This window comes from Cebus imitator, unplaced genomic scaffold (genome assembly GCF_001604975.1).
Source record: "Cebus imitator isolate Cc_AM_T3 unplaced genomic scaffold, Cebus_imitator-1.0 Scaffold311, whole genome shotgun sequence".
NCBI classification, from domain to species: Eukaryota; Metazoa; Chordata; class Mammalia; order Primates; family Cebidae; genus Cebus; species Cebus imitator.
In genome coordinates this window covers 100,443-125,180 of record NW_016107626.1, presented here as the reverse complement: position 1 = coordinate 125,180, position 24,738 = coordinate 100,443, and the positions used below count along the sequence as shown (strand labels likewise).

General features: G+C 41.5%; 2 protein-coding genes across 13 annotated transcripts in view; both read right to left on the bottom strand.

Moving 5' to 3' along the window:
- Positions 1–6,950: 6,950 nt before the first annotated feature.
- Positions 6,951–24,738, bottom strand: part of GNAS (GNAS complex locus) — a 56,572-nt gene continuing 38,784 nt past the window's right edge. For 4 of the 11 annotated variants that reach the window (XM_037729558.1, XM_017503423.1, XM_017503413.2 and 1 more), the window contains exons 2-13: positions 22,383–22,455; positions 19,164–19,208; positions 14,338–14,392; positions 14,130–14,249; positions 12,258–12,355; positions 8,835–8,889; positions 8,637–8,710; positions 8,481–8,539; positions 8,256–8,376; positions 8,009–8,139; positions 7,757–7,824; positions 6,951–7,472 (exon numbers count right to left, since the gene is read on the bottom strand). In XM_037729558.1, the coding sequence (XP_037585486.1) occupies positions 7,326–7,472; positions 7,757–7,824; positions 8,009–8,139; positions 8,256–8,376; positions 8,481–8,539; positions 8,637–8,710; positions 8,835–8,889; positions 12,258–12,355; positions 14,130–14,249; positions 14,338–14,392; positions 19,164–19,208; positions 22,383–22,455 (1,046 nt within the window). In that variant the 3' untranslated portion in view covers positions 6,951–7,325. Of the gene's footprint in view, positions 7,473–7,756; positions 7,825–8,008; positions 8,140–8,255; positions 8,377–8,480; positions 8,540–8,636; positions 8,711–8,834; positions 8,890–12,257; positions 12,356–14,129; positions 14,250–14,337; positions 14,396–19,163; positions 19,209–22,382; positions 22,456–24,738 lie in introns of all 11 variants that reach the window. The other 7 variants (XM_037729560.1, XM_017503415.2, XM_017503419.2 and 4 more) reach the window with 3 other exon arrangements.
- The window catches only part of LOC108285920 (neuroendocrine secretory protein 55), a 63,227-nt gene continuing 52,854 nt past the window's right edge, over positions 14,366–24,738 (bottom strand). Inside the window, exons 2-4 of one of the 2 annotated variants that reach the window (XM_017503427.2) lie at positions 22,383–22,455; positions 19,164–19,208; positions 14,366–14,392 (exon numbers count right to left, since the gene is read on the bottom strand). The gene's annotated coding sequence lies outside the window, so the exon portion shown is untranslated. The remainder of the gene's footprint in view (positions 14,393–19,163; positions 19,209–22,382; positions 22,456–24,738) is intronic. The other variant, XM_017503428.2, reaches the window with a different exon arrangement.

Below are 24,738 nucleotides of genomic sequence, written 5' to 3'. Positions count from 1 at the left end.
TCTGACGATTTCATACTTTTTAAAAAATAGTCGGTTTGTTCAAATCAGAAGGTTTATACTATGGGGATGCAATCAGCAAAATCTGGAATATGGAAAGCTCTAGAGGACAAACAACTCAGTTTCTTCCGCAACAAAGTAGTATAAGGGGAAAGAAAAAGAGAAGAGGTAACTGACAGATTACACAGGATTTAGGAGGTAAGTCAACCAAATGTAACATGGGGACCCTATGCAAGCAGCAGTCTCTCGTATTTTTTCCTTAAAGCTTTCTTGTTTTACCTTTCACATGCTATTGATTAAAAAAAATTTTTTTTTTTTTTAAAGAGACGTGGTCCTTCCATGTTGCCCAGGCTGGTCTCAAACTCCATGGCTCAGGCAATCCTTCCACCTTAGCTTCCCAAAGTGCTGGAATTACACGCATGATCCTCTGTGCCCAGCCTGCTATTGATTTTTTAAAATATTATTTTCGAGATGGGGTCTTGTTCTTGTTGCATAGGCTGGAGTACAGTGGCATAATCATAGCTCACTTCAGCCTCAAACCTCTAGGCTCAAGTGCTAGGACTACAGGCGTGCACCACCATGCCCAGGCTGGTATTGATTTTTATATGTTAATCTTATAAACCTGTACTTTGCACTTTACTAAATACTCTCACTTTTTAGTAATTATTTCTCCATGGATTTTTAGAGGGGAGAGTTATAATATTTAATATCACCTGCATTTTTTTTTTTTGCAACAGGGTCTCACTCTGTCACTGAGGCTGGAGTGGAGTGGCGTGAACATGGCCCACTGCAGCCTCAGCTTCCTGGGCTCAAGTCATCTGCCCGCCTCAGCCTCTCAAGTAGTTGGGACTATAGGCATGTGCAACCACATCTAGCTAATTTTTAAAATTTGTGTTAGAGAGGAGGTCTTGCTTTGTTGCCCAGGCTGGTCTTGAACCCCTGGACTCAAGCAATCCTCCTGCCTCTGCTTCCCAAAGTGTTGGGATTACAGGTATGAGCCACTGCACCTGGCAAAAAGATAGTTTTGCTTCTCCCCTTCCAATTCTAGGTCTCTCATTGCTTTTTTTGTCTAATTAAATTGGCTTATTCATCTAATGCAGTGATAAAGAGTGTGATGATGTGAGGCAGCCTTATCTTTCTTCTTTCTTATTCCTGGCCTTAGTGGAAAAACTCTTAGAAGTTCCTCATTCATTAAAATGTTGACTTTTGGAGATTTTATTTATATACATGATATATACTACACTATGTATAGTATATATAGATATATGGGATATATATAGAGAGAGTCATTATATTAGAAAAGCATCCATTCATTCTATTTTATTGAATTTTTAAAATATAAATCAGTATTAAATTTTGGCAAATACTACTGTATTTGTTCATATTGAACCAACCTTGAATTCCTAGAATAAATCTTACTTGGGCATGCAATATGGAATTATGTTTGCTTATGTTTTTAAATATTTACATCGATATTCATAAGTGAAATTAATCTGTAATTTTATTTTTGGGTGCAATCTTTGGCATCCTTTGGAATCAATGGTATACTTTATAAAAATAATTTTGAGGTTTTCCTTATGTTATGCTCTGGAATAATTTAAGAAGCATTGAGATTATTTGACTATCAAAGGTTTAATAGAATTTCCCTGTAAAACGACTTGGGCCTGGTACCTTTTTCCTTTTCCTCATTAAAAAAAAAATGAAAATATAATGTATGTACTAAAAAGTTCCAAATTCTAACTGTACAATCCAGTGAATTTTCTCTGATGAAATATATATGTATTGTTTCAGTGGGTATATCTGAAAGATAAGAACTCTTGAAAATCATGATACTCCTATCACACATAAAAAAGTTAACACTAGAGTATTTATATGTGTATGTGTGTGTGTGTATGTGTATATACATATATGGTTGTTGTTTGTTTGTGATGGAGTCTCACTCTGGGGCTGGAGTGCAGTGGCACAATCTCGGCTTACCTCCTGGGATCAAGCCATTCTCCTGCTTCAGCCTCCTGAGTAGCTGGGATTACAGGCGCGTGCCACCATGCCCACCTAATTTTGTATTTTTAGTAGAGATGGGGTTTCACCATGTTAGCCAGGGATGGTCTTGATCTCCTGACCTCACGATCTGCCTGTCTTGGCCTCCAAAAGTGCTGGGATTACAGGCATGTGCCACCGCGCCTGGCCTTCAAATGGAATATATTTGTTTAACCAGCATTTAGGTCAAGAACAGAAACTTGCTAGCATCCCAGAAGCTTCCCTCATGTTTCCGTCTCATCATTAGCTACCCATCCCAGCGAGAATCTGGAGCCTTTTTGTCATGGAGGCTTCTCACTGTGCTTTGCGTTTGTTTTCTATGGTAACTGGTTGGCTTAGATTTATGATGTCTCCGCTGGGGTCAAGTTTGGTAAAACAGTACATTTTTCAATGATTATCTATTTCATCCAGGCTTTGTAATTTATTTACATAGAGTTATGCAAGTTGTTTTCTGGGTTTTAGCCTCCCCACCCCTATTATCTTCCCTAAGCCTTAAAGCTATAGGCATTGGATACATTTTTCTCAGAAGTTCCATCAAGGTACATAATACGGGACATTATAAATCCCTCTTGGCTGGGTGCAGTGGCTCATGCCTGTAATCCCAGCACTTTGGGAAGCCAAGGAGGGTGGATCACCTGAAGTCAGGAGTTTGAGACCAGCCTGGCCAACATGGTAAAACCCCATCTCTAGTAAAAATACAACAAATTAGCTGAGCATTATGGTGGGCATCTGTCATCCCAGCCACTTGGGAGGCTGAAGCAGAAGAATTGCTTGAGCCTGAGGGGTGGAGGTTGCAGTGAGCCAAGATCACACCACTGCACTCCAGCCTGGGCGACAGAGCGAGACTCAAGAAATAAAGAAAAGGAAAGAAAGGAGACAAAGGGAGAAAGGGAAAAAGGGAAAGGAAGGGAAAGAGGAGAAGAACTATGGGAAGGAGGGAGAGAGGAAAGGAAGGAAGGAAGGAGGGAGAAAGAAAGAGAAAGAAGAAAGAGATACTTTTCTATTACTTTTACATTTCTAAATACACATAAATAGCTGGATATCTATGTGTATTTCACATGGTGAAAAGTGAATGAAGAGGCCTCTACAAAAGACTGACAAAAGAGCACAAAAGAGATTTGGTTGAGCTGTCTCTCGCCTCTCTCTTCTGCCTTCAGTTGTACTGTGACACCATCTTGCAACTATGAGAGAGAAGCCAAGGGAATTGTGGACACATTAGTCCTGTCATTGATGAACGCTGAAATAACAGGGACCACCTACCTCTAGAATTCTTGGTAAGTGGATACAAATTTCTGTTTGCCTGTGCCATTCTAGGTCAGGATTCTGTTACTTGCAGCTAAATGCATTCCTAACTGATATAGTAAATAAAATAGGCAAAATCAGAAGACTTTTGTTGTTCATAGCATATATATTTTTTAATGTGGGAAAATTATCCTAGAGATGCAAAGTCCTCCAACTCTTAAATAGGAACATGTGTAGCAATTACTTAAGTGCTTATTGCAATGACTTTTTTAGTGTAACCTTTATTAAAAGCAAAATTTGCTTAAATTATTCACAATGCTTTAGATATCATTTACCTTTTTAACGTTTCAGCTAACATTTGCACAATGCGATAGGACCTGTTGTACAGATTATGGGATGCATTTTAATAGGGCTTTGAAAGGATTAAATGAGATCATCCATATACAGAGTCTAGACCAGTGCTTGGCACATGGTAAAGTCCTCCATAAATGTTATTATTATTATTATTTTGAGACAGAGTCTCACTCTGTCACTCAGGCTGGAGTGCAGTGGCATGATCTTAGCTCACTGCCACCTCCACCTCCCAGTTCAAGCTATTCTCCTTGCCTCAGCCTCCTGAGTAGCTGGGACTACAGGTGCCCACCACCACACTCGACTAATTTTTTGTATTGTTAGTAGGGATGGGGTTTTACCATGTTGGCCAGGATGGTCTCGAACTCCTGACCTCAGGTGATCTGCCCACCTCAGCTTCCCAAAGTGTTGGGATTATAGGCATGAGCCACCATGCCTGGCTGTTAATTATTATGTTTTAATAACAAATTTAAATAATGATGTTAGCTATTAATACTTGATGGCTGGCTTCTTCTCATCGTTTACATTCTCAGAAGAAAATGTGCCACATCAGAGAGGCCCTCCCAGCTCTTCTATCTCAAGTGAAATTCCTCCTCAAATACCTCCCATTCCCCACTGCCCCCATCCTGCTTATTGCTTCAGAGATTTTGTAACCAACTGTAATTCTCTTTATTATTTATTTAGTAAGTGTGTGTCTCCCTCGCTAGAACATAAACCCCATGAGAGCAGAATTCCCTCTGGCTGGCATAGATCTCATAGTCTCTATGTATTTATTGAGTCAAAAGATGACCAAAACCATTCAAGAAAGCATCATACTAAGAGGATGCCATGGCCTATGTAGAAGGGCTATTACAGATGTGGCCATTTTGGGGGGCATAATTCTTTGCACATTTAAGTAAAAGTGGAGGTAAATAAAAATTCTGTCTAATTCTAGACCCTTCTCACACTGTGTGTGGGGGGCCTAATGGTTTATTATTACCATGTTCAATCCAAAAATTCATGAATAGTCATTTATATATTTGGCTTACACATCTCTATGAAGTGTGGTGCAAATTTTTACCTTTAAAAAAATAGGTTGTTTTGCACTTGAATAGAGATTTTAAAATCAGATTAAAAATTTTTTTGAAATATGGCTTATTGTAATCAAAGATTAGTAAAATTCTTTATAATTTTTTGTTTTCCGAAGATCTTAAAATTTAGATTTTAATATAGCTCTGTAGAAGTTTTGTTTGATGGCTGGGAGTGGTGGCTCATGCCCGTAATCCCAACAGTTTGGGAGGCTGAGGAAGATGGATCACGAGGTCAGGAGTTCGAGACCAGCCTGGCCAACATGGTCTCTAATAGAAAACTACAAAAATTGGCTGGGTGTGGTGGCACATGCCTGTAATTCCAGCTACTCGAGAGGCCGAGGCAGGAGAATTGCTTGAACCCAGGAGGCCGAGGTTGCAGTGAGCCAAGATAGCACCATTGTACTCTAGCCTGGGCAACAAGAGCAAAACACGTCTCCAGAAAAAAAAAAAAAGAAAAAAAAAGTTTTGCTTGATACCAGGGTCAAAGGGAAAAGGGACACAAAATGTTTTAAATAGCAGTGACAAACCCTAACATAGGGAAGCGAGTCTCAAACACAACGGGGTGACTAATGAGGACAAAGCCTTGACCTAGTAGGGAGGCAGGAGCATGGCCAGTGCCACATTCTGTGGGATGAGGCCCTATCTACCCACCTGGGTATGGAACCCCATGGTGGCCTATAGGACTTTTGCTTGGGGTCACAGGTCATGGATTCCTGATAATTGATGTCATGGGAAGAACACCAGGAGATCTTTTCTTCTTTTTTCCAAAGCCTACTGCTGGGTCCCTATAAGATACAACATCTTGTAGGGACCCAGCAGTAGGCTTTGGCTCCTTGAGTTTGAAACTTATCTTCCCTGCTCAGTAGAGACCTCTGTTGGGGCCTCTCTGGGCCTCATTGGCAAAATGGCAGCTCAAGCTATCCTATTGGGCAATGGCGAGCACTAGTAGATGCCTGATAACTGTGACTTTTGTGGCCCTTCTAGAAGATACCATGAAGTCTCTGTCACTTATGACCAACAAAGTGGCGTTCTGACATATCATTTTCATTGCCATAACTGCCCTATGGCCTGGGAATTTTGTTTTCTAATTTTGATGGATAAGTGGCTAGAGCTGTGACAATCTCATGTGCATTATGCGAAGATTACAGAATTTCTATGTAAAAGGGGCGTACAGGTGGCCAACTTGGAAGAGGAGCTAGGGGCTGGGTCTCAACCTTGATTTTGAGCACGTTTACTGGGATGAATGTTTGTGTGGCACGCTGGTCTTGTGGTTGCACTTGATAGCCGCTGTCCTGGTTTAGGTGTGTTTATTTGGGGTGTTTTGGAGGATTATGGAAACTTGTGGGCTGGTCTTTTGGCTATATTTGCATAGCAAGTCCCAATTTTTATTTGGATTGTGTATTTATTTTGGGGGGCTTTTGAGGGCTTTGTACTAAAAATTGCATAGCAAGCACATGTGGACTGAACGTTATGCGAAAAGTTTGATGGAAATGCAGGTATTTGCTACTTGCTGCCCTCTTTGGGGCTCATTGCTCACCTCTGGTGAGCTATACTGTATGATTAACTTGGGTGAGAGTAATCTGATCTGGAAAGCAGAATGGGAAGTAGATTTGGGGACTGGATTACAGAATGAACTTGAAGTCCCATTTGGCCAGCTTCAAAAGGCACCATCCTTGATGCTGATCTCTTCCTCCCACCCTTCCTGGGAGCCACCCAGGAAGTGACCACGTAAGTGACCACAGCTAAGGGGATAAGCCTAGGGGTGAAAGACTAGGGAACCCCAGAACCTCAGATATAAGCCACACTCCAACCCATGAGTGTGGACCCCTATCCCCACTTTCAATTATGGTGAATGTTTGCTTTTTATTATGAATGATGTTCCACATATCCCGAGGTTCTTTAGCTATTTGTATATCTTTTAAGTTGCATGCTTATATACTGTGCCTATTTTTCTGATGGTTTTGCTTATTAATTTATAAGAAGTCTTTGCTTATTAGGCAAGTCAACCCTTTGTTAGATTTCTACCCACCCAGGCCCTTACCCCATTCAAATTTTAAGTGTGATTTTTGTTTTTGCAGTCACCCCCAACCCCCTTACGGCCTTTAGGTCTGAGGCCATAAGAAAACATACAGTAGTGAGATTTTATACCCACTTCACCTTGGGGCCTCCCAACTTTTGATGTGAGGACTGAGTCAAAGCCATGAACCATGGGAATTCGCTCCGAACTGCAAACAACTCACGGGAGTCCCATCATTCTTTGCTCACATTTAATTTTTATTTTGATTTTTTTAATGCTGCACAACACAATATTTATTTCATTTGTTTCTTTTATTTCATTTTATTTCTGTTTGTTTGTTTGCTGCTGTTATTTATTTTTACTGAAAGTGAGAGGGAACTTTTGTGGCCTTTTTTTTCCTTTTTCTTTTTCTGTAGGCCGCCTTAAGCTTTCTAAATTTGGAACATCTAAGCAAGCTGAAGGGAAAAGGGGGTTTCGCAAAATCACTCGGGGGAAAGGAAAGGTTGCTTTGTTAATCATGCCCTATGGTGGGTGATTAACTGCTTGTACAATTACGTTTCACTTTTAATTAATTGTGCTTAAGGCTTTAATTAAATTTGGGGGTTCCCTTCTTAGAGCAGCTCGTACTGACGGAGGTGCATGCGCTGGATGATGTCACGGCAGTCGTTAAACACACGGCGGATGTTCTCAGTGTCCACAGCGCAGGTGAAGTGAGGGTAGCAGTAGTGGCGCCCATCCCCACTGGCGGTGCTGATCCTCTGCGGGCACAAATGCAGGGACTCATCAGTGACACCCTCTCCAGGAACCACCCTATCACCAGTGGGGACACCCACCACCAGGGATGGCTGTTGGCCAGCCTCTGATGTCATATTAAAACAGAAGCAAAAGAAGGGGCGCAGAGAACTCTATTCCACACTGGATGTGTGTGAACTAAAACCGCGCAACTGGGTAGCTGAACCCCTGAATTTGGAATTAAGTAAATTTACAGCCATGAGAAAAAGAGGAGGAGCAAGAGAGGAAACTAAAGAAAGGCTCAACTCACCAGAAACTCATCTCGAATGAAGTACTTGGCCCGGGTCACGCGTGGGTCCTCTCCGGGCTCGGGAGTAGCTATCAAAAAAGGGAACATGTATTAATGTAATTAGAAGTTCAAGCAGAGCTGGGGTGCTAACATCATGGTAGCTCCTGAACTCTTCAAAACTCTGATTTTTCCATATGAGAATCGGTAAGAGTGCGGTGAGGGTTTTCAGAACCACTGCAATGAACAGCCAGCAAGAGTGGAAGCCACACATACCATCCTCAGGAGTAGTGTAGCGAGCAAATTCTGGAAAGTAGTCCTCAATCTTCGATTTCCCAGCAAGGACTTTCTCAGCGAGCAGATCTTGCTTGTTGAGGAACAGAATCACAGAGATGGTACGCAGCCATCTGCAAGGAGGGAGCCCGTGTGAATGCCTGGGAGAAGCACGCTTTGGGCCAGGGGTCTGGAATGCGGGCCAGGGCCTCCTGGGCAAGCACAGGGGGCAGGCTGTCATTCTACAAACCTGTTGTTCCAGATGCTCTTGAAGAGGTTCAGAGCCTCCTGCAGGCGGTTGGTCTGGTTGTCCTCCCGGATGACCATGTTGTAGCTGCTGCTGGCCACCACGAAGATGATGGCAGTCACATCTTAACCAAAGAGAGCAAAGCCATAAGCGTGAGCAGCGACACTGATCCCTAACAACACAGAAGCAAAGTGTTCTTCGCCAACAGCCAAGCCCACAGTGTCCTACCATTGAAGCACTGGATCCACTTGCGGCGTTCATCACGCTGGCCACCCACGTCAAACATGCTGGCAGGGAAGAGGACAGCTGGTTAGTCTAGAGGGCTTGGGGTGAATGTCAAGAAACCATGATCTCTGTTGTATAAAAAGGTAACAGTTAGCTTACTGGAAGTTGACTTTGTCCACCTGGAACTTGGTCTCAAAGATTCCAGAAGTCAGGACGCGGCAGCGAAGCAGGTCCTAGAACAAAACTGAGGTCAGTGCATCTCACCAAAGCCAACCGTAAGAGCAGTAATTGGCAATCGAAAGCAAGAGAGTCTCAGTGGTTTGGAAAGAGTGCTCTGGTGGTGAGGGGTTTGCACACCTGGTCGCTCGGCACATAGTCGGCCTGCTTGATCACATCGATCTTGTCCAGGAAGCTGAGAGAAAAAGAAAGACATGAGGGGTGTTCACAGCGCTCACAGCAATTTGCCAACTATTTATTTATATGTGTCTCTCTACAAAGTCAGGCTCAACAGAAGTGACTGTCCCACAGTTACACAGCACTAAGTCAATGGCACGTTTGCTTGTGCGTTGGTTACATTTATGACTCAAAGCTGATGCCTTAAGGAGGTTAGGGCAAATAGGATTTAAGATAACTTTAGGAATCAGGGAACTACAGACGTGTGTAGCAGCTAGCCCATGACCTTGGCGCAGTGGGGCCACACAAACAACACAGGACAGTGGTGGGGCTTTGTTTTTCATTTTCATTTTTCTCTATTTCTCTTTTTTATTCTTTACTCAGCTTGTTTATTCCTGTTGCTCTCTGATAATATTCTTGATTTTTAAAAGGTTTTATGCATTATCAACCAATAGAGAAAAGACCCCAAAACCAGGCTGGCCTATCACATTCTGTGCCATTTGGCAATGCTTGACAAAAACATTTTAATTTTCAAATTGCTTGACTAAAATGGCAAACAGTTTGAAAACAGTATCTCTATATCATCAGTTTAAAAAATAAAGTGACATACTTAAAGGCATCAAGGACTTTCCCCTCAAGGGCACACAAGATTGTTTTAGTTACTCAGAATCTGGATTCCTTCCTTTTTACTTTTTAAGAATCTCATTGATTAAAGAGAACAAAAGAGACTGGCACAAAGGGGCCCTTCTTGCCCTGACCATCCTGAACAGGAAGCAAACACGAAGTTCTCTTCCGTTGTTTCGTCCATGAAATAGAACACTCCAGATACTAAGCTTTTCCTTTAAAAAAATCATCTTGTTTGTGTTACTTGATTAGACACACAGAAAAGTTTACTTTTGAAAGAGTGGGGTAATTTAATTAATATAGAAAATGTTAAAACCAGTTTATTTTTTGGAAGGAGGGGCACATAGAGATTGGAATTGTTTTAAAGTGGGCTAAGGAGAAAAGAAAATCATCAAGAGAGAAAAGTCTATTTAAAGACACTCCCTAAGTTTTGTGTTCCCCTCTTCCTTTTTACTAGTTCAGAGTTAGTCTGGCTTAGAGGATATACTAACTTGCCCAATCAATCTTACATTACAGCACCAGTCCAGAAATAGCTCCCCAGCCGCCCTGGCCTCCAGCATGTTACCATGGCAACAGAACCACAGTTCTATAAATAGCTCATCAGCACCAAATCTTGTGTGAGAGACATCTGGAGTGGAGCCAGCCAAACCCCAGCTCAACAAATAAAAATAGGCAGCTTAAGAAATGGGCACGGCACCAGTGTCTCAACCTTAACATAAAGGCAGTTCAACCAGAAACGTGCCGGCCACGGCAGATGTGGGGCTGTTTGGGCCACTGGGGAGGGAGGACATTTTAAGTTTTAAGCTGCGTTGTTCTCTTTTTCTCTGAGTTTCCTTAAAACTTTTCATGAGCTATGCAAATGGTGCAGTTTTCAGACAAAGTTTCAGGAGTAATTAAGTGTTGCTTAAAAAAAAACCCCGACATCTTTTAAATGTTTTGAGAGAGAAAATGAAATCCAACAAAATTCAACAACCTGGCTAAACTACTGTTAATTAATGAAACTGTGTCTCCCTGCCCCCCAGCATTCAAAACTGGGACGGTTAAACTCTCCTAATCTTGTACCTGTACTTAACTTCTGACTTGGATCCAAAATACAAAACGCAAACAATTCCAGGATTTCCATTTGTTTTGTGTTACTAAAATTAGCGCTTCCAGCTTTTAGTTCAAACTTTTGAGAAAATCAGGGACTTTGTTGAAGGAGGAATGGGGGCTGGGGGTGATAGGGACCAGCCAAGATGGACTGTTTTTCTGTTCCTTGAAAAAATATATAAATTTGCTTGTATATTAAGCCATGGAATATCTATGTATGTGACAACTGAAAATAATGAAAGATATATCCTATGGGAAGGCAGGGCTGGGGAAAGATGAACTGATAGCTTGCACAGAACCTAACGTAAGCTTGTATGATTTATAGATGAGCAGTACTACCACCTCTTCCTCCCTCCTGCTCATTCCAGTAATTTTCACAACCAGTTCCTTGGGCTTGGGGCTGCTAAGTAAAGCAATCCTGGACCTTGGTGAGTCAGCCTGGCACCTTGGTTCCAATGAGTTAATACCTCCTATAGTAAAATCAGTTCCAAAATTCAACTACTTGTAAGAAGGACAGCTAAAACATCAAACCTCTACTAGACTCTGAAGTCACAGGACATTCCTACTTCAGAATATTATTAACTGAGATTGCTTTGTGCATTGTGCAGTTATCAACAAACAAAAGATATCTTTACTTTTTTTTTTTTTTTTAAATAACCCTGACTACCATATGCTTGCTATATCATGTGCAGGGTGAGGGAGGCCACAGACTACTTAAAAAGCAACTTTCTAGCTATGGGGTGTGATGTCCTCTGGGAGAGACCATGAAGGGTGACAGGGACAGAGGGTGGTCCCTGAGGGAATGGTAAGTCAGGTGTGAGGCAACAGGGGTAGCAGCTTGGGCATCAATCTGTTTTTATGCAATACAATCTGTTTTATAATTTCCTTTCTTCATTTATCAGCACACTAATCAGGTGAGCCCACCTTGTAAGTGACTTTGGAGAAAGATGCCTTTCCCATCGCTACTGCAGGCCTTCACCTGTCCTCCTCGACAGCAGTAATTTATTTGAAAATAACCCCACCACGGTACTGTATTGCTTAGGTGTACAGTTTAGGATTTAAAATCCACTGACCACTTACCATCCTTGAATCAAGACCCGGTATGAAGGAATAAATAAGGATATGAAAGAGTTCAAAAGTCAAGACAACATGAAAATAAACTCTACCTAGAGTCACTAAGATCTAGTAATACTAGGCAGCTGCTAGAGTCGCTTACCTGAGAGCAGAAAGACAGCAATCAACAACTAGCAAGGAGAGAGGAGGCATAGCTGTGTCTTCACCATTCCCCTTTGCTATGTTTTAAAATTACAGCAATAAAATATAGTATGTTTAAATTATTTAAAATGTGAGGGCTGCCCTATTTTCCTAAATGCTTGGGGGTCAATTCAATTAATTACTTCCCACTAATTATGAATATTATGAAACTAATCACCATTTTGTTCTAATAGGCATTAAATGTTTATATAAAATAATGTCACTGCACTAAAAAAAAAATGCAATTAAGGACTTTATAAACAATTGAATCAGACTAGAACTTTCTGCCCGTGGGATAACTGGTTGGCATCTATGAAAGGAATCATTGACAAGTAACTGTCAAAGCAGGAATCACAGGTGTTCATGTTTTCTCATTTTTGCCTGTTTTACGTGCTGATGGGTTGGGCCGGTGTTACTTACTACTGGGCACAGTCAATCAGCTGGTACTCGTTGGACCGTTCGTAGCAGGCACGCACTCCTTCATCCTCCCACAGAGCCTTGGCATGCTCATAGAATTCCTGAAAGTGAATACAAGAAAGTTTAAAGAAAGACAAGACCTTGAACTAATCAAGAATGCTGTCATTTGAACCCTGAGACCAGAGTTCCTTATGTGACCAACACTTGGTGTGATTCTGAATTTTGAGACCAGTGAATGAATGAATGCTCACAAAGAACTTTAATTCGACATGTTAAACATATTCAAAAGTTCACATAATTAGCTGCTGCTCTTATTGTGAATTGCTGGTTTTGGGTAGTTTCTTCTGTTATTTTGTTGTAGGGGGTGGTGGGGTAAGCTACTGAATACTTTCTTCACAGAATTGTTTAGGAAGAATATACACTAATCTATGTTAGGAGAATATGCTAATAAGTGATTCAATGTTGTGAAAACAAGAAACTTCATTTGTAAGATGTGCTGGGACTAAATTTTCCTTCTGGGAAAATATGACTCTTACCAAAAAAATATGACGATGGGGGACTCGTAAGTAGGAACATAACCGTTCAGATATTAGTAGGACTAATAAAAGGTTATTGTTCTGATACATGTTTAATAGGCTGCCATGTTTCCTTTTTCCTATTAGAAATATAGAATTCTATTTCTTGAAGGTGGATTATATTATACATATTGTTTACTGCTTTTTTTTTCTCAAAATAATGCTATTTTAAAAAATTTAGCTAGCTACACTAACTGAATACTATTAATTTCTCTGCTAATGTAAGTTTGCAGCCAAGTCCATCTAAAATATACAAACACAAATTCCCACGAAAGCCTGACAAAAGGCAACAGTAACTCATTGTTTTCGCTGTAGACAAGTCTCTTCCTTGTGGGCCTTACAAACGCATCCATCTTTCCAGTTCCCTGCGTATACGCCACTCTCCCCACAAAGGGGCCTAAACGTGCATGTTTGGGCTTGAACGGCTTTTTTGTTCCCTAAAAATAGTTCTTTAGGGAGCCGAGAGTGTCATGCATCCAGAGGAAAGTCTCTCCATGTGTTCTATTTTTTTTTTTTTTTTTTTGAGATGGAGTTTTGCTCTTGTTACCCAGGCTGGAGTGCAATGGCGCGATCTCGGCTCACCGCAACCTCTGCCTCCTGGGTTTAGGCAATTCTCCTGCCTCAGCCTCCTGAGTAGCTGGGATTACAGGCACATGTGTTCTATTCTATGATGTTTAAATGTATCTAAATTGTAACCCAAAAATACATTTTTTTAATAATGAGAAAAGATTTCATTTGCCCCAAGACCAGGACTGACTTTAGGAAACGCTTAATAAATATGAAAAGGTCACCTGTTTAAAATGAGAATGTCTTCCATTTGGCACTTCACTGAGGCATCCCAAGGTACCTTAGGGCACTTCCAGTGGAGTAAATGGACAATTAGTATTTGTGTGCCATATTTAAGATACAGGTTTGTTTGTCCTACGATGTGAATGACGGCATAATTAAGCCTACCATAGCTCAGGAACTTTTTTCCTCCTAAAAATTTACAATCTAATAAAATAAGATTGTAATATTAAAGAGTGATGTTTATTTGTGAGGACAGGCGAGCTAAGATGTACAAGGGGTGACAGAATCTTGCTCATCCATCTCGAACAAAGCCCTAATTATTATTATTATTAAATTGGGGTTACACATGAAATTAACTTTTTCCTAAGGATGGACGTCACTGAAATGTGTTTTTGCCTGAGGTGTGGTTTGGACACTCTTGCCCATGTGCAGGCCTGCCACTGATGTTCCTACAGGAACACTATGCTCAGGTGAGTGGGACTCAGGCCACATAAGTCAGGGTGTAGCTTACGGGAGGGAAGTCGAAGTCAGGCACGTTCATCACACTCAGAATGTAGTCCACTCTGAACTGGTTCTCAGGGTTGGCCAGCTCCACAGGGGGCACCAGGTTGCTCATGGCGGCCACAATGGTCTGAAAATGATTTAGCAAAGCGGTCAGGGAACAGCACTGGCTGGGGGGGAGCTGTAAGACAGAAAAAGTGCAAGGATCCAGCACGTACTTCGATCGCCTCTTTCAGGTTGTTTTTGATGTCCTGCACTTTGGTTGCCTTCTCACTGCAGTGGGATTGAAAAAAGAAGAAAATCATATTGCATCATATCAATTAACGGTATTGCTTTCATAAAGATATTCCGACTAAAAAGCATAGTATTCTGTTCTTCAAGGAGTTGTGGGTTCAGATCTGTGCAAAGATTGGAGGCAGCTGAATAGACATGGTTTCGAATTATAACATCCCAAATGTGTCCTGAGGACATGCCAATGGGACAGATGAGCAAATTGCCTTAGCAATCATGACTGTACCAAAAGTTGCATATAAGTCACTGACTCTTTCAGGTGGTCCCATGGGCTTGAAGCCCCACACTACATACTAACACTTCTCCTGACCCTGTTAGCCTCTGAGTAGGGGTGAGGCTGGGGTGACAGGTCACTAAGAGTTTGCAGTGGAGCAAAACAAGTCCCCTATTTTGACTTGGAATTCATTCAGTTGCTAGGTTAGCATACGGAGAGAGAACCAGTGAGCACAGGTAGTGGTGTTAATAGTTCATTACAGGGGGCTGGGCACTTGGTGACTCACGCCTGTAGGGCAGATTGCTTGAGGTGTGGAGTTCAAGACCAGTCTGGCCAACATGGTGAAACCCCATCTCTACTAAAAACACAAAACAATTAGCCAGGTTTGGTGGCGTGCACCTGTAATCCCAGCTACAGAATGAGGGAGGCTGAGGGAGGGGAACTGCTTGAAGCAGGGAGGTGGAGTTTGCAGTGAGCCTAGATCATGCCACTGCACTCCAGCCTGGGTGACAGAGCAAGACTGTCTGGGAGGGAAAAAAAAAAAAAAAAAAAAAAAAAAGGGCTGGGTGCCATGGCTCATGCTTGCAATCCCAGCACTTTGGGAAGCTGAGGCAGGTGAATCATGAGGTCAGCAGTTCCAGACCAGCCTGGCCAACATGGTGAAACCCCATCTCTACTAAAAATATAAAAAATTAGCTGGGTGTAGTGGCACACACCCGTAATCCTAGCTACTGGGTAGACTGAGGCAGGAGAATCACTTGAACCCGTGAGGTGGAGGTTGCAGTAGGCAGAGATTGCACCACTCCAGCCCAGGCAAAAGACTGAGACTCCATCTCAAAGAAAAAAAGGTTCATTACAGGTCTCAGGGCTTTGCTGCAAGTCATGTGTGTGCTGCTCCAGGCGCTGCAACTAGCAGCAATGAACTTTCTAGTTCATGATATTAGTGCATGTTGGTCCATGGGCATAGGTATCAAATAAGATTCCACCCCCTAGAAGTTCCTATACTCTATGGGGGAGGGAGTCAGATCCCTCTGCTAAGTAGAGGTTGAAGGTTTTGTAGGTCTTCCTTGACTTTAACTTGGCCAAATGGGATGGCTTGTGTGGTCTTTACAGAATGATTTATATTCAGGGTCACTGGTCCCACAGGTAAAGGCTACACCCTCTGGCTTCTGGGGACTCTAATGTTAATTTCTGTACCAGATTACACTGATCCAAATGCCATATGTCTTTCAGAAACTAGCCTTCTAATGTTAGAAGCACAGCCAGGGAAGGTTCTGGAGTTTGTGTTTTTAGGGGGCAAGAAAGGGCCTCTTAGAGTCTCACCAGGTCTACAGCCCAAAAATGTACAGCACACCTAGCATACCTGCTACATCTGTCAGGCCCTGGGAGGTGAGGGCATTGTCGTACAGAAGGAAGGTGCGATGGTCCTGCCCCTCTGATGGGGAAACTGAGGCTGAGGGGGGAAAGCCTTGAGTTGCAGAGGCAGAAACCGATGGGGGTGGGAGATGCAGGGGACAGGGTTTATCTTTTTCACTGTGTTTTTTTTTTTTTAATCTTTTGAGATTCCCAGTTTTTTAAGCGTTCACTTGGCTGACGCACCAATTCACAGAATGGAGGTAGAAATTAAACATATAATTCCCTCCAGACTAGAACATGACAAAGTCAAGGTAGAGAAAAGGAGGAGGGAGGTTAATTAGAAACAGCAAACGAGCAGGGCATGGCAGTCAGTGGGGAAGGAGGGGTGGGGACGGATGGTGGGGTCAAGTGCAAGCCTGCCCACAGGCCTTCCACAAATGTGGTCTTCCCTTTCTCAAAGAACTCTACTCTTGAATGTCTTTCTGAATTAACATCTGCGTACTTATTTGAGGGGGCGTTCACAGGTCTCCACGCCACTGTTCTACACTGGAGTGAAGAGCTGGCAAAGTTCAGAGGGGCCATGCTCATTAGTGGTGGGGGATGTCTGGGGAAAGGAGGGGAACAGATGGTGCCAGGAATCCCCGCAGGGCCATTTAAGTAAAAGTGATGCAGGTCCAGAGAACCCCAGAAGCACAGATGACAGGGATAGGTGAACTTCGGACCTTGTGCACAAATCTGAAATCTGATTCTGGCCCCCAGACTCTTAAAGCAAACACCACAGAGTGAAAGGGACCAAGTCCTCACCGTTCTGTGGGACTGTCTGCTTTGTATGTGCAGAATCGAAGCTCATTTCTAAAATTAAGAATTTCTGGCCTTGGTATTACAGTCTAACATCAATTATTTCAATGTTATAAATTAAGAGAACATGTGTTTGATGGTCCCCAGTGTTCACTCGTGAATGCAGAATTTACCTAAAAACCCCTAGGACAAATCTATCCCCATTCATTAAAAGCAGGCTCCATTTCATAGGTAATGAAAGCTATCAACCTTTGGTTTTGAGGTTTCATAATAGTAAAATTAGATACATTTGGGTGCTAAATATCCAAATCCGCATACAGCAAGAAGAAAGTATTTCCAGAAACAAGTTTTTTTCATTCAGTTTGATATTTTGGTCTAAGCAGTAGTATGATAATTGGAAAACTTCCCGTCTTAAAATACGGATATTTTGAGAACGTGTTCAGTATTCATCTACGTATGTGAATAGGTGTGGGAGTATATCAAGTATAAAACAGCTAAAATAGAAATCTAAAATCTAATTCGGGTGTGTAATACTAAAACATAAAATTCTTCCATTGAAGCAATTACTATGTAGATGGAGATATTATACTGGGGGTTGGCAGGTTTATCATCACTTTTACTATTGCTTAATGAATTTAAACGTTGATTGTGAAATTCAGAGAAAAATTCCTTAGATGTCTTTAAACTACCTAACAAAGGCAAAATATATGCCAGTAGCTAGAATTGATTGGCTACAAAATTGGGGCAAGGGCTGGAAGTACTTTTAGGGTCTTGGTGCTTCCTCCTCCCCCATCTATGCATAGAGCAGATGAGCTGCATTCAGTTTTTAAGAGCCCCTCCCCTCCCCCGCTTTAGCTAAGTAAGTGGTGGTGGGAGGGGGGCTATTCAGGTCTCCACCTTATCCTTGTGCTTTGGTGGGAAAAGACAGACAAAGGAAGGAAGACAGAAGACAGACTCGAGATACAGGGATTGCTGAAACATGCAGAGAATTTTTATTTATCACGAATGTTAATACTTATATTTACTTGCAGAACAGTCACAGAGAGATGTGCAGGCAAGGTTATTAGTAGGGTTCAAGGGTTTAGCACAACATCTAGTACACATCAGGTTGTTCACTAAGGAAGGACTTGTCATATTTTCCTCAAATGCCAACTTTTGGTACAGTAGATTGTTAGTCATTTCTTATAGAGATGCCTTTTTGGATAGATGTCATACTACATTTCTTCCAATTTAGGATTTCAGTCCATTTTTTGTTTTTTCAATCATTGTTCAAGGTCAGGTAGTAGGGGCCCCTCCCTCCTCCCCCCCCAAGACAACAGAATAGTATTCTTATTAGAAGTTCCTAAGACCGAGCAATTCCAGCATGCAAATTGTGATAGGACATAGCCGGGAAGATGAGAAACTGTAGCCATCATCTAGGGATAATATATTCTAAAAGAAACAGATGAACAAACATGTGTCAGTTACTTTGTCCCCAGACCCCAATATTTTGCCCCTCCCCTCCCCGGCCACAGCAGCTGTTTGAGATCCTCTAAGCTAAGTCTGGTTCTGCATGTTCTCATGAGAAATAGCCACTCCACCACTGCATGCTAAATACACGGCAGAGCTAGAGTGGTTACCTGGCATGCATGTGTGTGTGCGCGGTGCGTGTGCATGTGTGTGCGTGGTGCGTGTGCATGTGTGTGCGTGTCTGTGTATGCATGAGCATGTGTGTGCGTGTGTGATGGGTGTGGGGATGCAGGAAGCAAAGAAAAAAATTTGATAATGAACGGAAAAATAATAGATGCCACCATGAATTTCCTTATCCACTAGCTAACTAACGTAAAGTGCCTTGGATTCAAATACACTTGATCGTTTTTAAAAGGCCAGAGGCTTTTCAAGATGATTCTTGATGACGACCTGCTGCAAGGTACCAAGTCATTTTTCAAAATTAAAGACGGTGCAGCATTGCGTATTTTAATAGAAGGCAAAAAATTGTTTCAAAGAGGTCTGAAATTTTAAAATCAGACCAACCAGTGGTAAATGGAATTTGGTAGACAGTTTTAAAGACAAGTAGCTGGTTCAAACGGAGAGCTAGGGGAAAATAAAAACCATAGGGAAAAACATCAATTCTCAAAATCCTAAACTGATCGTCTAAAGCTGAAATCTATAACTTTCCCCAAGCTGGATCTCATTCTACTTTAAGCATGGCCAAAAAAATTATGTTACGCACTTTACTTGCTCCAAAATATTAGGAAATGGTCTGTTATTTGCAAATGTATGCCAATATAGCTGATGGTCCTTTAAATTATTTTTATTTTCTTCCCGGGTCTCTGGCCTCAGTTTCCCAGTATGATCTTCATGTTTGTTTTGTTAAACAATTTTTCTGTTTTTGAATGTGCCTACCCATCGCTGTTGCTCCTTGCAGCCTGCGGGTCCTCTTCGCCGCCCCTTTTAAAGAGAGATGAAAGCTCACCTAATCTGCAAGGCACCGCAATTTCACACAAACCCCACACAGTCTCTCTACATTCCGAAACAATCAGCCAAGAGCAAAAGCAACAATTCGCGCGCTATCCGTCCTCCCGTTAATTCTTAGGTCGCCTTTCTGTCTAAATTGGTTGGTCTACTGAGACTGCAGGCCAAGGGGGAAGGATCCCACACCTCTGCTGCAGTATTAACAGAGCTCTCTGGAGACTCTGGTTGGATACAGGAGGGATGGATAATTATTTTCTTGTGCTTTCACTAAATGTACATGCATTAGGGAGGTAAAGCAGTGATTTATCTCACAATTCTTTGGAGAATATGGCAGTGCATAAGGCTCTTAATTTTCCCAGGTCACAGTCTTCACAGTGTTGTATCTAAAGGCACAAAGGCGTAGACGGAGGAGACTTCTGCCCGTGATTTCCTGCAAAACTAATGACCTCACTTCCTGCAGTGGGGGGAAACTATAAAATGGTTTTATTTATAAATAATTGTTCCCCATAAATTATCATTAAACTATGTCTGGACTGTGATGCAGCAAAAAATTTAAAAGAACCAAAAACCCCACCCCCTACCACCACAGAAAAAAAGGAGAAAAAAAAAAAAAACCCAAACCCGATCTTCATAAACAGTAGGAATTCCTCCTTGAAGGCCGAAGGGCAGCATTCTACAGTTTAGTAATTAGTTCAACCAATGTTAACTGTGTTTATGTTTTGTTTTTGTTTTGTTCCTGGCACTAAATGTAAGAAAAAGAGTTAGCTTTGAGTTAGGAAAATCCAAATCCAATCTCTGTATTTCTGAAGGTCAAATCAATATTATCTTACTCTTAAAATTTTAACCGGTATGGCAGCCCACAGGGAGTTAAAGCAAATTTAATAGCTCAGCCTAGCCCTAACAAAATGCAAGATCAAGCAGGAAAAACCCTGTACCACACAGACCACCCTTTAGGGACAGATGTCACTGTCTCATAGGGAATTCCTAGTTAAGAAGGAAATAGCTTTTGTTGCAGTACCGCAGTGAGGAAAAAGAAAAAAAGAGGCAGTTGGACGAGATAAAAATAAGGTATCTAGGCTCCCATGAGGAATACCCCCGTCAACCCTTTCACAGGCTAAATTTAACGTATCTATGCCCTTGTCTGCAAAGAAGGCAAACTGGGAATGTTGCTTCCTCTTTCCAAAAAGAAAACAGAAAAGAGAAGTTCTGGTTGAAAACCCTTGCCTGGTGTTACAGGCTGGCTCACTTACGGAGGAGAATCCTTGCTATAAAAATTGTTAAATTTCAGGGCAGTCTGTAGAGTAATGAAGCTGTCAGTAGTTTATTTCAAAGGTGACTTAGCTTTCGACCGAAGCAAGCTAAGGTAAACAGTGGCTCCTGCACCTTCTAAAAATGCTAGCCACGTCCAGTTTTCATGAAAATCTTTATCTAGAGGATACATGGTCAAATGATTTTTGCTGAACTACTCTCACGAAGAAGTACTCCTACAAGTTGCAGAGGGAAAATGTGTGCAAGATTTTTCTTCAATTTACAAATTCACGGTTGGAAGTCTATCTTGGGGTTTTTATTTCTTGTCAGGATGGCAGTCTCCGCTGGCAGGGCTTCATCCAGGGGTGTGTCAAGATTTAGGAATTTTGGAAGTGGTTGGTGACAAGTGATGCTGACTTACTCAACAGCACCTATGTGCGGACTGACCACCCATGAGAGTCATCATCAGACTAGTAAAGAAGCCCACCCTCTGCATCCCAACCAATCTTTCAGAATTCAGGGTTAAAGTGTAATAAGCATCCTAAACTAACATGACGGTTTGTATGGATGATGTCATCCTTTTCTAAACAATTATTTGATCTAACAAATTCTAAAATTATCCATAAGGAGCTGCCAACCTTGCTCTGAAAGGTGATAAAATTCACCTTTGTTTCCCAGATGCTTAGTGACTAGTAAAGGTTTTTTTTGTTTGTTTGGTTGTGGGGGGGTGTATAATTAAATGCCACCACCTTGACTGCATCTCCCCTTCTGACATGGAAGCCAGTACAACTCAAGGTTAAGTTTTCAATTGAATCCAGGTTTAAGAAAGGGAATGGGGCTGTGCTAACCAGCTAATAATTACAAACTAGTGCCTTCAGGTGCTTGTAATCTAGTATGGTTAACGCTGTCACACCAGTGAAGAGAGAGACGGGTAAATTTAGTTTTTTTTTTTTTTTTTTTTTTTTTAAACACATTTTGTTACATGAGAATGATGGTCAGGCCCCATGTGGGGTCTTGGGGAGAAAGGCAAGCTCCCTGATTTACTGAATGTTCCGTTTGCATTCCTCATGCGAGGCAGGGCCCCCTAACTTGTCTCACACGTCTAATATAAACTCTCTCCTGTTTAATCTTCATTCTCACTGCGGGACTGCCACACTGCCCTATACCAGGATACCTGGGAGGACTTTTCAAAGGCAAACATGCCCCTCAATGCGACTGGGAGTACCTAACCTCCCGGTCTTTCCATCCTTCAAATAAATGTTCCCTTTTTCTTCTCTTTAGGCAGGGGTACCAATTTGTTTTTTGTTTTAAAGGGAAACAATGATTTGTCCATAATTTAAGGGGGGGGGGGCCAAAAAATGAGTAACTGTAAACAAGGGCTGCCACTTCCAAATCTGTTTCTGGTGAGAATATTATTCAAATGATGTTTCCCTAATAGTTTAAAACATCCCGTGTGGGTTCATTACATTGAAACCTGCCTGGGGTGGGGTGGGGTCAATCTGCAGTGATCAGCATGGGCCGGGCAAGGGGGCGGCGGCCAAAGCCACATTAGAGACACTGCAGCAAGTCTGGAGGCTGCGGCAGGGACCTGACCCAGAGAGGGGGCTGTCTCGGGGCCAAGTGCTGTCAAGCGTCCCCTGCAACCAGGCATGATTTTCTTGGGATAGGGAGCTGTTTGGCATGAACACCGGTGCTTCATCAGTAGTAGTAGTATTTGTTGAACCAAAGATTCAAGGGAGGGGGGAGATCCTAAAGAGCCCTTCCCAGGATTTCTAACATGTAAATTAGGAAAAATTAAGTGAAACCTGGCTGCCCAGCCCCCAAAGCCTCCCTAGACTTCCTAAAGGTTAGTATCAAGTCTGTTCCTCTTACTTGGTGCCCCTGCACAGATTTGACACTTACTCTCCATTAAACCCATTAACATGCAGGATCCTCATCTGCTTCACAATGGTGCTTTTACCAGATTCTCCAGCACCTAGAAAATGAAAGTAAGTCTCAGGTTATGAAGGAGGCATTTTACATACTTTGGGCAGGGAGGACTGCTGCTGCTGTTTTGTTTTTCCATGGAAGCGACATGCAGAAAAACAAACACAAAATCAGAGACTTGCAATTTTCCTTGACATTTCGACGCAGAGAAAGGAAATCAAAGTCCAACTCAGTGTCTACCTGCAGTATTTTCCCATCAGAATAACAAGAATTAAAGGTTTGCTCATTTTAATTTTTCCCCCTCTTGATTGTTTAAAAAATTTTGGGGTGGTGAAGGAAAGGGACAAAGAGAAGGAGTGACGCAATTTTGTCATTTGAGGGGTAAACAAGAAAACTGAAGTTAAAACTGTGAAGCGGAATCCCTGATACATGAACATTCATTCACACATAAACGTATCTAGACACATAATTTGTTGTCAGATGTTTCATGGTTAAAATACCCGGGATTCCCAACAATGCCCAGACACCGCAGTCTCTTCCACATCACGTAGCGATGCAGCACTTTCCTTACTAACATTTTCACAACGCAGCTTCTTTCTGTGGTTTCCTACCCCTTGGGCTACTTAAAAATCCACCCCTAAAACTGCATTACATTTTTTCCCCTTTCCACCCTCCTCTTCCCTCACAAACTATATCTTTCTAAAGATAAATTCCCTCTGGGTACAACTATGTTGCTGAGGGAAATGGAAGACCACCAATTATCTGTCATCTTCTAGAAAAACCACATTTTAATATCAAATACAGTTCTTGAGACTCTATTAGCATTAGGTAAACTGCAACAACAGTAAAAAGTAATACACGAACAAAACTTTAATCCAAAGGAAAACTATTCCTGGGAACTATTGATTTTGAAAGAGATTCCAAGACCTTCCCAACTAAAGAGTAGGAACACATGCCTCCATTTTAAATCATCTTTCATTTGTAAAAATACATATATGTTTCATGGGAAAAACACATTTCCATCAAGCTAGAAGGAGGATTGCTATTTTGCATCTCCTTTTTAGTAACGCACATTTCCAAGATAATACACGTGTGAACAGTTTTTTGCCCTCCGTCCACACAAATCTGCTTTTTACCCTTTTTTTCTTAACTTTTAACTGTATTGTTTTGTTTTAATGCCCAGATAACAAAGCATTCCTCCTTCGCTGGCCTTTTCACAAGCTCATAATCAATATCTGTAAAAGTTAAAATTAGTTTCCACAGAAACATTGATTTCAAAGCAAACACTATCTTAATGAGCCTAACTCTCATAAATTAAAAATATAAATGGCACTATTAAGAGATGCCATGAAGAGAATATGTAATATTCAGCAGGATCTCTAATATTCTAATTTCAGAAGTGTTAAACTACGTAACGTCTAACGTCTATCTTTTACAGGCAAAAACAGATCCGTGCCTCAGTTTCCACATTTATGAAATGTGGCTGAAAAATTATTTTAAGATCTGTGTAGTTCTCTAATTCACTTTATTTTTATGTCGCTAAGATGGAGTAAAAAGAGGATTTGGGGCATTATTACGTTTCCTCCTTCGGGGGAGGCATTTTGGTGAGAATCACCATTTAACAATGCAAAATGTTGTGTCACTGGCTTGGGCTGCAGATTCCTAGGCCAGAGGCCATCAACACATCATGATGTAATGTAGTCATATAGACTAGGACACTTAGATTAGTCCCTGTGACGCAAGGTGTGTTCTGGGTAACAGTCTCAAATTAAGTGGAGACTTCGTGATCACTGCACAAAGGTGTTGGAAATTTAAGGTGCCATTAGATTAAATTAAAAGATACCATTAGCATCACATTTGACTTAAATCAGCATTCAGATAGCATTCATAAGAAAGATTCTAGACTTTTCCAGAGTTATACTTTGAAATCATGTTATACGCATATTAATGTCCCAATAGCACAATTCTGCTTTTAAAAGTTTTAGACAAGACAGCAACACATGTACCATTTAATTACTGATATTGCAAATGCATAAACGCCAAAGACACTTATTTTCACTTAATTAATTTTCTGCTTTCATAAATCTGGACCCAGGAGAACAAAGTCATGACCCATCCAAAAAGCAAACCAAAAGCCATCAAAGGAAAAACTACCTCGGCCTTTTTATATTTTATTCTTTATAATCAAGCGGTTTTGTTGAAATGTGACCACGAACGAGGTCTTAGCAAATTCAGAAATTTATTCAGATAGCTAAATTATCAAGGAAGTGGAAAACTTCCATTTTTAATTAATGCTGTGTAATTCTTTTGGTCATTTAAAATCCCCCCCCCC